Source organism: Sceloporus occidentalis, unplaced genomic scaffold, assembly GCF_023333645.1.
Source record: "Sceloporus occidentalis isolate IW3139 unplaced genomic scaffold, rSceOcc1.0.p SCAF_3, whole genome shotgun sequence".
Classification (NCBI taxonomy): Eukaryota; Metazoa; Chordata; class Lepidosauria; order Squamata; family Phrynosomatidae; genus Sceloporus; species Sceloporus occidentalis.
The window spans coordinates 187,970,127-187,983,988 of NW_028316983.1; the positions used below are offsets into that span (position 1 = coordinate 187,970,127).

A 13,862-nucleotide genomic window follows, 5' to 3' on the forward strand; every position below is an offset into this window, starting at 1 on the left:
TACTTGAGACTAATAGCTGAATTTAGCCCAATATATTTTAAGCTCATATCTCTTATTTTCTTATTAAAATATAAACATTTGAAAATAAGTACTGAAAATACAGCTGATTGTAGTGAAAACAAGCTACCTCTCTCTCTTGGAAGGAATACTAAAGGCTTAGTTTCATTTCATACTTTCTTTATGGTTATCAGATTATGATACATAAACATGAAACTATATATACTTCTCTTTAAGCTTATATACTACTGTGAAGAATCATTTGCTCAAAAGGCATTAAGATTTTAAAATCTCTCCAATTAATCATTTTACATTCACATAGGGTATAACATATAATTACATTCACATGTGGTATAACATGGGTGGACAAAGTACAGCGGGCCCTTGGTATAAGCTGAGGTTTAGTTCCAAGATCTCCGTGAATCCTATTAATATACAATGATATAGTAAAATAGTGCCCCTTATTAAAAAATTGCAAAATCAAGGTTTGCATTCTGGATTTAAAAAAAAAAGTTCAAACTATAGATGGAGGAATCCCTGGATGCAAAATCCATGGATAAGGAGGGCTGACTGTATAGTCACCCCCAGCCATTTTTGCATGCTCGCTAGTGATTGACACACCACAACACCTAAACAGACAACACCCCTAGTTCCAGGGATCTTTATTAGCCATTTCACCACATACGAAAACATTTTGTTCTCTCCAGCTTTTCTTCAGTCTGCACAGATCATTTTTCAAACAAGGAAGTGACAGGAAATCTAATCACTTGCTAGTCTGAAGAAAAAAGCAAACCTTCATAGACCTAAAAATGTTTAGGAGGAGCTGAACATACCTGAAACTATAGTGAAACAGCCAACAGTAGTCCCAGAGCTTAGAACAGGTACTATTGACCATTTTGCAGAAAGTCCCCTTGGGCCTGGATCAAAGATAGGGTGTGACAATGAGATGTATGGCCCCTTCACTGTCTTACTGGTGCCAACCCACTCATGCCAAATCCTGGCATTTGACGGCTCCTGAGCTACAGTAAAAGATGATTTGCTACACTGCAGTTACAAATTGTCCTTAACTAGAAACCACATTTAAACATATCACTTTATATGAGGTTTACCTAATTAATGTAATCCTATTTGCATATGTCAATTATTTTACATACAGATACTCTCCTACTGAAAAATAAGTAAAACCTACTCCAGTCGTGTCTCACCTAGCTTTTCCAGAAGCATTCTTAACTTTTCTGAATGACTGATTTGCTGTGGACCTTGTAGAAAGAGTTCTGGGTGACGCACGGACAAAACTAGACGGTGGTGTTTTGGGGATCTTCTTTACTAAATGAGTAACCCATTTCTTTTGATCTTCTTGACAGGATGCCAATAACAACATATCTCTTGCTGAAGTTATGTCATAACTCACTATTAAATCAAAAGAAAGAGAAAGAGAAAAAAAGAAAAAGCATACTGTAATTAAAACAAGGGCATCATACAACCATGATTATTACTGATTATATTGTGAAAAGATAATAAATAAGCACACAGCATTTAAAAAATAATATCTTATATATCAGATTTGTGTTTTCTTTCATTTCTCTGGATAGCTAAATATCTGGAAAATAGCTTAATTTCTAACATTCAATCAGGATTACAAACTTTGGACAAAAAAATCAGTTCATAGATGTTAAACTGGCTTTCAAATTTACTCTTTATTACAAATATGTATGAATGTAAGGACTTTTAAGATTGGAAGCCAATGGCATTCCCACCCTTGGTGTCACCCAGCATGGGGTGGGGGAACTGCTGGAGGGTGGCCAAAGGCCATTGCCATAAAGGCGAACTCAGGAGGAATGTACATGGCCCTCTCTCCTTTGCTGCTGCGTCACCTACCTCCTCATGAGGAAACCAGCACTGCCATGGCAAAGTCAGAAGGGGACAGCTTGGCCCTCTCCTTTGCTGCTGCATCACCGACTTCTTCATGAGGAGACTGGTGCCAACACAACAATGAAGAGGAGACTGCTTAGCTCTCTATTTCACTGCTTTATCACTAGCATCCTCAGGAGACTGGTGGTGTTACAACCACGTCAGGAGAGGAGCGCTTGGCCCTCTCCTTCACTGCTGTGTCACCAGGGATGAGTGCTACAGCGATGAAATCAGGAGGAGACTGCTCAGCCCTTTTCTTCGTTGGTGCATTATCAGAGACTGGCCCCACCATGATGAAGCCAGGAAGGGACTGCACCAGCCTTCTCATGAGGGGACTAGTGTCACCACAGCAGGTCAGAAGAGGTGTCCTTGGCCCTTCTTATACCACAGTGGGAGGAGGTCCCAAGCAGATATCACTCTTCTTCTGGGGTGTCACCCGGTGCAGGCCGCAGCCTGTGCACCCCCAATGATGCCACTCCTGGAAACATTAGCAAGAGACCCACTTTTCCTGCATGAAGCAGGATGTATTTTCCAAGATGATGCCCACTATGACACATGCATTCACCTTCCTGAACCATGTTTAGGAACCATTTTGGTCATACAGAAATTTATGGAGATTTAAATTGACTATTCAGTCAACTAAAATTCATATGGTTACTGAATTAAGATTTTTTTTTACACAGGCAACTGTCCAATTAAAATAAATAAATGACACATGTATGTCAGACCGTCACTGTTGAAACAAAGGACTAACAGTTTTTTTGTGGCAAGGAAAGCAAGTATTTTTTGTTGTTGTTGTTGCAAATTTCCTATAATAGAGGTAGGCAATGGTGTCTTTGAAGGAATACTAACTTTCTTCTAAAATTATTCAAACACTTCTATAGCCTCAGGTAAAATAGATAGCTTCAGCTTTATTCATTTAGGAACATGGCTTTTATGATGCTTGAAAATGTACTGTCCTCTAAATAACTAAATAAGAAAAAGACCTTAGAAAAAGATGACTGCTTTGCAATATTTAACATGTTTAACTGAGGCGGCTTTCTGCAGCTGACAAATCTCTTTATTATTTCCCAAAGCTTCTATTCCACTTAAGCACATTACCCCTATGTGAGTCCTTCTTCCTTCTCTACCTGCCCAAAGTTAAAATCCTTACATTTTCAAATTATATCAACTAAACATGAATTTATGTGTGGGACCCATTAGTTACAAATACAGTACTGAACTCCAGCTATGCTCTGACTGTGTCGGGGAGAGGCTTGCGTACCCTAATGAAGTTGTGAGCTATGCTGGCGGTGGTATAATAGTCACCGGCAGGGCCTCCCATGCCAGACAGGTCACAACCGAAGGGTCTGACCAAGAGCGCCAAAGGGCAGGATGGGCTCTCTAGCCTTATGGCAACCATCCTAGAAGGAAAACTCTAATCCCAAACCCGGGCAGATGGTGCTCGTCTAACCCTGTAAGGTCAACCATCTAAGAGAAGGAAACTCTAACCAAACCTACGACCCGAGGACCTCGCTGCCACCATCCATGCTTGTCAAGGCCTCAGCAGTCGAACCTCAGGTTTAAAGGGTGAGGCCAGTTCATGCTGCGCTCCACCAGAAAAATCCATTGCACAGGCTGGAAGGATACATCCAATGTCATCAACGCGCTTGTAGAAAGCACGGATGGATCCTTCCTGAATCTTCGTTCGCGAAGTAAAGCCACAACAACAACAACAACAACAACAACTGAATTTTAAATTCATGTTCCACACACACACCCAAGTTGCATACATTAAATGAAGTGTTAATAATGAAATGATTTAAAAGTCTAGTTTTTTAGTACACTACTGTTCACACTAAAAATTTAAACAACACTGGGTTTGACTGAAGTTTAATTACTCTTACAGCAGGCCTGTTAAAATAAATGGGAATTAAGTTAGTTAAGACTAAATAAATGGATCAACATTAAAAATAACACATTACAGATCCATCCCTACTAACGCACTGCTACAAATGTCTAGTCAGAAGTAATTTCAACAGAACCTGCCCCCAGGTAAATGTGTGTTTGGGGTTGCAGTCTAAGCTAAATTCAATCAAAATCAATGGGAAAAGTCAGTCATGATTTAAATCAAACTGATTTAAATAAGAACTAAGGTTCTAAATCCAATTGTTAATTTAAACAAGCAGATCCACTAAATCTATGCAATTTATATAAGTCCTGACTTGCCATTCAGGAACCAATTCAATGGGACTGTTTCAACTGATACAGCAATGCAGTGAATTTAAGCAACACTGGGGACTGACATGTTGAATACTGAAAATACTTCACAGAGGAAGAACAGCAAAATAACTCCACCAATTTCCAGGAGTGATTGATTCGTCGTCTGGCATCATGCCTATATTGTACACGTATGGATCTGACAGCTTTCTGTGTCTCTTTTCATTATATTATGATTGAAGATAGATATTTTCCACGAATGGTTATAGTTTGTGTTAGGAATTGTTGCAGTTTATTCAGGCCTGCTATTCTGCTATTTATTTTTGTTCACTTGCTATCTGCAGAGGCTGTTGGTATTTATGTGTTTTATACTTCTTCAGGATTGCTTAATTATTTATTATGGTCTTATTTGGTATGAGTTCTTGACTTTGAAAACCTCTCCTCTTGTGTTTATAAGTGTTCTAACTAGAACAAGCAATTAGATTTAGGCCACTGTCTGGAGCCAATTTATTGTTAGAAATACATGGAATAATCAGTTCAAAATACAATGTGAGGCTGTGCTTTACCTTTACATGGTGCAATTAATTCCTCTTTTTTATCCAAGTGATCTTTATGGCACTTAACATGGCACCGCCGACATTCCACTGCAGGGGGTGGCTTAAATACATGCCAGAGGGGCTTGGCACAGGCCTCACAGTTGGCTGGAAAGTGATATAACGTTGGAATAAATTCATGACCTTTATGATTCAGAAAATTTGCCTTGTCTGCTGACTGTACTTGTTCTACTTCCAAATCTTTTCTGCATTCACCCTCATTGGCATACAGAATCTGAGACAAATAAAAAAGCATATGGCATTATTTTTATCGTTTTAATTACAGTGAACAAACTGTTTAAGAAAAATATATTTTAAAATCTCTATATGAAAGGTGTTACCTGAAATATTTTAGGAATTTCTTCTGTTTCAGCTCTATATACATCTCCCTGTGTCACAGGTCTAACATGGAACAATTTCCTGAAATGTAATAAATATTTTATATATTAATCATTTTAATAATTGTAGTTAGAACAGACATGGTATTGTTCTAGATTAATTTACCAATTATTTCACTGTATTATCTCTTATTCATTAGGGTGGCTCCTTACTGTATGTGTCACTTGCATTTACCACAGCCACATTATGCTACTTTGGTGATTGATGCAGCAAACAAGACTTTCTTAGACTCCAGTCTACAAACACACATCAGAAGGATGCACCTCAATCAGGAATACCAGATCAGATGCTCACCTCTTTATTGTACTTATTTTCTACTTTACATGTTTGCTGCAGAAAAAAAATGGTATGACATGTGAACATAAAAATACTGCAGATAGTATGGAAAAAACTATGTCCACCAAATGAATTTGACATGCTCAAGTAAAATGGCTATAAGAATATTTCAAGTTATCTATTTGAAAAACCCTAAAGTAGCAATAGCAAGTACATTTCTATACCACTTAGTGCATTTAAGTGATCCCTAAGCGGCTTACAACGGGTAAGCTAATTGCCCCCAACAAGCTGGGTACTCATTTTAGTGACCTCGGAAGGATGCCAGGCTGAGTAGACCTTGAGTCCCTGGCTGGTATTGAACTCACAACCTTATGGTTACATTATTCTAATATTATGGGTTGTGAGTGAGTAACTGCTGTAGAGGCATTTAACCACTGCACCACCAGGGCACTATAATGCATTTTATTATTTGAAGACTTATATGATATTATGATATTATGCTATACCTTTTATTAATGAAGATGCAAACTGACTTTGTAATAAGTTAAAACATTGAACTGTTAAGATGCTAAGACATGATATACTCGCAGAATCATCTTCTCTTGCTATACTGCACTCAGAAGGAGGGAGGAATTGCCAGACATCTGTCCAATCTTTCCTGTATGAGGTGGCTTTGGGGCTTTAAAAGGGGGGGAGGGTAGGCATTGTGTGAAGAGGGTGGGTACACCACAGCACCAAAAAGAATATATCTGCACATGTAAAGGACACTTTCATGTGCAGTTGTCCCAACCTGAATTATGACCATAGTTTTTATTTGTGCTTGGAAGGGATTGGATCCAGAGTAGCTTTCACTACAAAAATCAGGCAACCATGTAATCATCCTGAACCCTCTTTTCCACTGCAGCCCCTTTGCTTTCCAAAACAACAAAGCAAAACAAAACAAAACCCTGCTCTGTAGGACTGGATGACCCTCCACTGAATCATGAAAAGGGAACTGAGGAAAAAGATTAATGAAACTGCTGATCTGGATCTAATCCACTGTTTACTGTCTTCGCTCCCATATAAAATTGGGAAATGACAATTGGAAATCTAAGAGAGTCCAGACAAGATATTTACATGATGTGGAAAGTAAGTGCCACAAATCTTAGATCGCTTCATAGTTTGTCTCAAGTTTTCAAATCCATCATTTACAGTCAATATTTCATTTTTTTTCTAGGAAATTATCTTGGTGGTTTGCTATTTCAAATTAATATTAGAATTACGTACTCTATATCTAATACCATAGATGGGTTTGATTGTTCTTTATCCTGTTCATCATTATAGAACAATATCTTTCTGCTGCTTACCACAACATACTGTAAAAAAAGAAAAAGGAAAGAAATTGTTAATGCACATATTTGCATATGATGAAAGGCAATTCTACCCACTTCCTATTTCTCAGGGTACAAAATCAATTATTCAGAAACAGAACACAAATGTTGAGTGTGGCTCAACATTATAAGAAGTTACAGATCTTGTTATCATCTCTCACTCCTCCCCATTACATACAGTACTGGTAGCTTTGATCACATTTCATCCAGGCCTAGCAAACTACAGTTTGTGAGTGAGAAAATAAATAAGGAAAAAAATGGAGAGGGGACTACATAAGCCTAAGGACTGGATGGTTTTTGCATGATTTACAGGTAATTAACTCCATAAAGCTTTTGAAGCTACTCATATGTGGATATGAGTAGCTTCAAAGGCCTAAGTGTTAATTACTGTAAATCAGGAAAAAATGTCTGCATCTGCACTGCAGAAATAATCCAGTTTTATACCACTTTAAAAGTTATGTCTCAGTGCTATGGAATTTTGGGAATTGCAGTTTGTTGTTGCACCAGAGGTTTTTGACAGAGAAGGCTAAATGTCTCACAAAACTACAATTCCCAGAATTACACAGCACTGAGCCATAGTTAAAATGGTGTCAAAACGGATTATTTCTGCAATATGGATGCAGCCTATGTAATACAAATTGATTTCCTTCTTAGTTTAATAAAGTAAGATGAGACTATAATACTTTTCTTGAATATATTAATTTCTTGTTTGAAATTTGTTTTACTGATGTGGTAGCATTTTAATTTTAAATGTATAAATGTATGTATTCTGCATAGTGTGAACCAAATATTGTCCACCACTATTGTAAATAAATATATTTACAATAGTGGTGGACAATATTTGGTTCATACTATTAATAATTAATATATGGGTTGTGTAAAAAGAAAATAGGATTCTTAAATACCTGCTTCTTCCACCCATGACGCTTTATATTTCCCTTGTTTGGTATTGAAAGCCAGCCCTCCATTCTTGATTCTATTTTTTAAAAACCAAAACAAAAAATAAGTATATATTAGCTGTCATTTTACTTACATAAAATTAACAGAGGAAAAAAAAGAATATCATGCAGCCATCAGTGATTACCAAACAGTACGACAAGCCAGGAGTAAGAAGCACAACTAAACAAAAAAAGGACTGAAGCATTTTCATGCTTTGTCACAAATTCATTTACTATGTCAAAACAACGACTACAGGTTGAACAGCAAATAATTTTGTAAGCGTAATATCTAATACTGTTTCAACTAGTATGTTTTGAAACAGTCAGACAGGACTTCAGTCTGAAAACTGTGTTGCAACATAAAAGGTACTACTACTAAGATTTTTTTTAAATAATCAAAATCTTATTAAGCACTGGATGAGGGGCAGATGAAGTACTTTGCATAAATATATAGTCATTGAAAGCCACAGTTCACAAGAAATGAAGGAAGCAGGAGAAAAAGGAAAAAGTACCCACTTGTCCCATTACTCACATAAGATAAGAACAGAAGAGAAATAAATAAGGAATGCTAGAAGAATCAGCTAAATATAAAGAATAAGAGAGAAGTAGTTTATTCAGTTTTCAAATTACAGTTTTGGGGTTTATGAAAACAATTATATATAATCACTACAAAGACAAAAATTACCTGCATACTTCATAAAAATTGATGCTTACAATGCCAAACTACATCATGCTTAACTCCAAAATGCTCAGATTCTTTTATCTGGGGACAATTTGTCACATGTGCCTGGTATGAATTGCTGACTAAAAAAAAATAACTGGCTCAAAGCGGAATGAAGAATGAATAGCTAAAACCATTATATGCACCAATTTCCATACATTTTGGATTTAATAAAAGTTGCCCACTATGATCTCCTGAAGGGGAGGGGAAGCAGCAGGTAAGACTTAAAAGTTGCTTCTTTAAAGTCTATAATCCAATGTAAAACCTATTATGAAGATAACAAGGCTGGTGGAGGAAGAAGAGGGGCTTAACCTCTAAGGTAGCAACACTAAGCACATTTTCCTAGGAGCAAGCATCATGGAACTTAATGGGACTTACTTCTGAGGAAATGTGAGATTGTATTCAATCTTAAAACTATTGTTAGAATTAAGAAATTATTAGGTAATCGTTCTCATTTTTTCTTCCATAAAAACTATTTTGGTTTTAATATGGTTACACCAGAGGAAAGCAAACTGTACTTCCAGGAAACCAGGTACAGACCTCCCCATGGCAAATCATACTTCTGGGAGCATGGTTTGCCATGGGGGTAAAAATGAGGTGACAAGGAGAAAATGAACTGGAAGTCCTAAGGCAGTTTTTAGAAACTGGAAGTGACCAGCCAAGGCTAAGAAACAGAGATTTTATTTTTTTGTTAGTGTAGCATTGCTAGATGTTAAGAAAGATAGATCTCATAGAGCAAAGCACAATATTAATGGCCTAGCTTTGCCATTTTATACCTTCAAATATTTATGGAATTTAAGTTTGCAGTGATCTATACAACAATATATAGGATGCATCTGCACTGCAGAAATAATCCAGGTTGACACCACTTTAACTGCCATAGCTCAATGTCATGGAATTCTGGGAATTGTAGTTTGCTGTAGCACCTGAGAAGGCTAAATGTCTCAAAAAAACTACAATTCTCACAATTCCATAGCATTGAGCCAGGGCAGTTAAGGTGATGTCAAAGTGGATTCTTTCTGTAGTGTGGATGCAGTCATCATCTACAAATAATAATAATAATAAAACAGTGATGAGACTGTGGAGGGCAATTTTTTTGTTTATTACATAAAAAGTCAATAAAAAGCTTTACTCTAAGATTAAATTATTTTAAAAAAAGCTTTTAAATTTACTCTATATGAATGCATAGAATTCCACAGCCTGTTTCGGATACAAATCTTAAACTGCTTGAATTTACTATAAGAAAAGAGAGAAAATGTTTTTCCTGTAGCTATTACTATATCTGAAACAGAAATAAAGCCCTGAGAGTAAGATATAAAATTGTTTGATAATCATTGTAAGCCTTGAGTCCCAATCTGGGAAAGGGGCAGGATAATAATAATAATAATAATAATAATAATAACAACAACAATAATAATAATAATACAGGGAACCTCTTACCTACAACATTTCCATCAGTCTCATCTGGCTGAAGGCTAGCAACACTAGTAGAATCCATGCCTTGCTGTAGGTCTAAAATTTTACTACGCAGTTGCTCTATATCACTCTCCTTACTATCCAGCTGCATCTGAAGTTCATTCCTGTATGTAGATTCTTCCACAAGTTGCTAAAGTGGGTAGAAAATATAGAGCATGAAATCAGTGATATATAATGTGAAGGATCTTTCTGCAAAACTCCAGAATAACAATTCACTACATTGTAGGTTAACCCTTATGCCAACATATCAGAGGTAGAAGTCAGGAGACTTCATTTTCATTCCTCCATATTTGTGGCTTTGATATTTGCTGATTTGATTATTCACAGATTTGATTAATATGTTCTCTCTAGGAATATCTAGGTCTTCCAGTGCAACTCTATGGTCAACTTTAACTAAAAGTTGCACTGAAAGATCCAGAGATTCCTAGAGGGAATACTCTACTAGGCATTTGTAGCTCCTCTAGTGCAGTTCTATGGTCAGTGTCTATCAGACGTTGACCATAGAGTTGCACTGGGAGACACAGAGATTCCTAGAGGTGTCCTCTCAGGTAAAAACATGGTGTTTTTGTTATTTGTGGTTTTTCCATATTCACGGAGGTCTTGTGCCCCTAACCCTAGCAAATATGGAGGGACACGTGTATTAGCTTCAGAATAGAATTTAGACAGTAATAGATTACAGCAAAATCTCACCCATTAGGAAAGATGTGCCTATTACTGCCTATGTTTTTCAGTAACATAATTAAGGAGGAGATGGATTACTCTTCTATACCTTTGCTGAATGACTTTTGATAGTAAGTACCAACACTCTATTCTCTGATTGATCCAGAGGAGCAAGCCACAACAATGTGAGATGTACCAGTATAGTTACCCTAGGGTATTATGGGTTCTTCTTAGCAAGATTTTTTCAGAGAGGGTATGCCTTTGCCTTCCTCTGATGCTGAGAGAATGTGGCTTGCCTATGGTCACCCAAGTGGCTTTCCATGGCTGAATGAGGCTGTGAACTCTGGTCTCCAGAATCATAATCTTATGCTCAAACCACTACATCATGCTAGCTCTGAATATATCCCAAATACCTACTCAGTTAAAACATGACACCTATTATATACTGATCAGTTATCAAACCAGCTGCCCTCCAACAGTCATCTGAGCTGCTTATAGATTCAGAGGAATTACAAAAATTTAATCTAGACAATGTGGAAACTGAATAGTCAACAAGTTCCCCTACTTTGAATCAAACATTGATAAAGCTGGAAACTGCAGTCAAGAAATCAGAAGAAGATTAGGATTGGGAAAGGCAGGTGTGAAAGAACTAGGCAAAATCCTAAAGAGTAAAGATATTCAACCAAGCACTAAAGTTAGAATAGTTCAAGATATTGTATTCCCTATCACCATGTACAGATGTGAGAGGTAGACAGTTAAAAATGCTGACAGAGAGAAAATCAACTCATCTGAGATGTGGATCTGGAGAAGAGTGCTGAGGATACCATGGACAGCCAAAAAGATAAACAAATGGGTTATGGAACAGATCAAGCCTGAATACTCCTTGTAAGCTAAGATGACTAAACCAAGATTGTTGTACTTTGGTTACATCATGAGACAGCATGACTCATTAGAAAAGACAATGATGAAAGGTAGTAGTGGAGGGTAGTAAGAAGAAAGGAAGATGGATGGTCTCAATCAGAGAGATCACGGGCATTAATTTGCAGGACCTGAGCAGAGCAGTGGAGGATAGAGGGTCTTGGAGATGTCACATCCACAGTGTCACCATGAGTTGAAACTGATTATAGAGTTAACAACAACTTTGCAGGTTCCCATCAGCTGATTAGCTGTAGTCATAATACCATTTCCCCCCATGCATTCTCCTAATTTCCTTTTCCTCCTCCTCCTCCTCCTCCTCCTCCTCCTCTTCTTCTTTAGTTAAATCTTATACTGGCTCAGATATGATAACTCAGAAGTTGGAAGTGAAGAAAAAGAGAAATGAAACTGAAAAACAGAATTTTTAAAAAACCCACAAGAGCTAATGTAGAGAAGAAATGGTATTGCGTGATTATCATTTGCTATTTGATGTCCTTTTTTGTTGCTTGTTTTATTGAACCATTTCCTATATTGCTATGTATATTACATGTATTATCCTATTATTTCTTAGATTGTACGCCATAGTCAGGTTTACTCTTTTATATTTATTGTTTTTATGTACAGCGCTGTGCAAATCTACAGCGCTATATAAATAATAATAATAATAATAATAATAATAATAATAGGAAGAAAATACAGTATGTCAAAGTATAGACCCAAGGAACCCAGAATGTTTTGACTGTAGCTAATACAAGAGTTGAAAAATTGAAGGAAGGAGGACTGAAGCCAACAGGAAAAGATCTAGAAAGACATATGACTTCTGTCTCTGGTTAGGCAGCAGAAGGGTTTAATCCACAATGTTGCAGATTATGTTTCTGAAACTGCCAGAGTAAGCATCTTCCAATATTTATATGAATTTGGTAATAATGAATGGTAGTAAGATTCACATTCTTGGTATCTGAAAACAAAATGTTAATTACTTGTAGATCCATTTTATGAAGCTTGGACAGATTTATTTATTTCATTTTTATGCTGCCTTTCTCCCAAAAGAGGGACCCAAGGCGACTCACAGGAAAAATTTTTAAAAAAACTTTACAGTAAAAAATTAAAAAGTTAAAATTATCTAATTAAGACAATATAAAATTAACATTAAAAACATACTAAATATTAAAAACATAACTAAAACACACACCTCATATAAAACCACCCTGTCACAATTGTTACTTTAAAAAGTCTGTCTAAATAAAAAGGTTTTTGCTTGCTGGTGAAAGACATACATTTATTACTACTATGCTGTACTAAATAATTTAAATGCTAAGAATAATTGACCTTGTACTAGCTGGAAATTAAGATCTTCGTCCATAACATAGTACGCACAGATAAGACTCTAAGAGTGAAATGCCAGTGTTGGAAGCATACATTCATGATCACCTTAGACATGTGGTTCCCAACACAGTGCCCACAGACACTAGAGAGCTTCCAAATACTACCTATGGTAACTAACAAGCTATCTCCTTCACAATGCAAATACTTGACAATGCTTTCCTTATATGTGGATTTGCCATCGGTGGATTTGAGCATCTGCAGATGGCAAGACCATATTGTCCCCAATGACGGTATGCATGCACCCACACCACCATTGGGAACAAAAGTTCCCCCCTCCTTCCCTGGCTTGGCTCTGGGGGCGGAGTCTGCCGGGGCTGGGAGCAAGGCCAAGGCTTGAGCCTCAGAGTCCCAGGCCTCTGGACTCCAGGCCCAGCAGCCAGGACAGAGCCTCTGTGCTACGAAATCCAAGCCCTGCCTCTGGTTCCCTCTGGCCAACGAGGTTCCAAGGGAGCCAGGGCTTGGGTTTTGAAGTCCAGAGGTGTGGGGCTCCGAGACTCAAGCTTCGGCCTTGTTCCCAGCCCCGGCAGACTCCGTCCCCACAGCCAAGCCACGGCAGAAGCCTCTGAGGAAGGAGGTAAGCAGGCAAGGAAAGAGATGGGGAAAGGGGGAGAGAAGAAGGGAGGAAAGGAAGGAGAGGGGAGGGAAGGAAGGAAGGAAAGAATGAATGAATGAATGGAGGGAAGGAGGGTAGGCGAGGGACTTCAGTCCCATTGTCCCTTACAGTGGTGTAGCTGCGTCGTCGCACCACCATTAAGGACAATGGGACTTGAGCATATGCAGATTTTGGTATGCGCAGGGGAGGTCTGGAACGGATCCTCCATGTATACCTAGGGCCTACTGTATCTTATTTGCACTGTTTCTACAATCAGTTAACTGCTAGGCCAGCATCTACCTCTTTGATAATATGGCAAAAGACCTTTAAATTGATTTGAGGGTGGGTTAGCTCTACCTGCCCAAACCAAATTATCAGTGGTCTGAAAGAAGAGAGTTAGAGGGAAAGATAGAAAAATGGGTCCGTTAG

At 37.7% G+C, this 13,862-nt stretch overlaps 1 protein-coding gene across 3 annotated transcripts in view; it reads right to left on the reverse strand.

The window, feature by feature from the left end:
• The window catches only part of ROCK1 (Rho associated coiled-coil containing protein kinase 1), a 112,515-nt gene that overhangs the window by 13,247 nt on the left and 85,406 nt on the right, over window positions 1-13,862 (reverse strand). The window contains exons 27-32 of one of the 3 annotated variants that reach the window (XM_089517151.1): window positions 9,845-10,010; window positions 7,651-7,721; window positions 6,642-6,730; window positions 5,042-5,120; window positions 4,674-4,935; window positions 1,203-1,407 (exon numbers count right to left, since the gene is read on the reverse strand). In XM_089517151.1, the coding sequence (XP_089373277.1) occupies window positions 1,203-1,407; window positions 4,674-4,935; window positions 5,042-5,120; window positions 6,642-6,730; window positions 7,651-7,721; window positions 9,845-10,010 (872 nt within the window). Of the gene's footprint in view, window positions 1-1,198; window positions 1,408-4,673; window positions 4,936-5,041; window positions 5,121-6,641; window positions 6,731-7,650; window positions 7,722-8,215; window positions 8,265-9,844; window positions 10,011-13,862 lie in introns of those variants that run through there. The other 2 variants (XM_089517152.1, XR_016280614.1) reach the window with 2 other exon arrangements.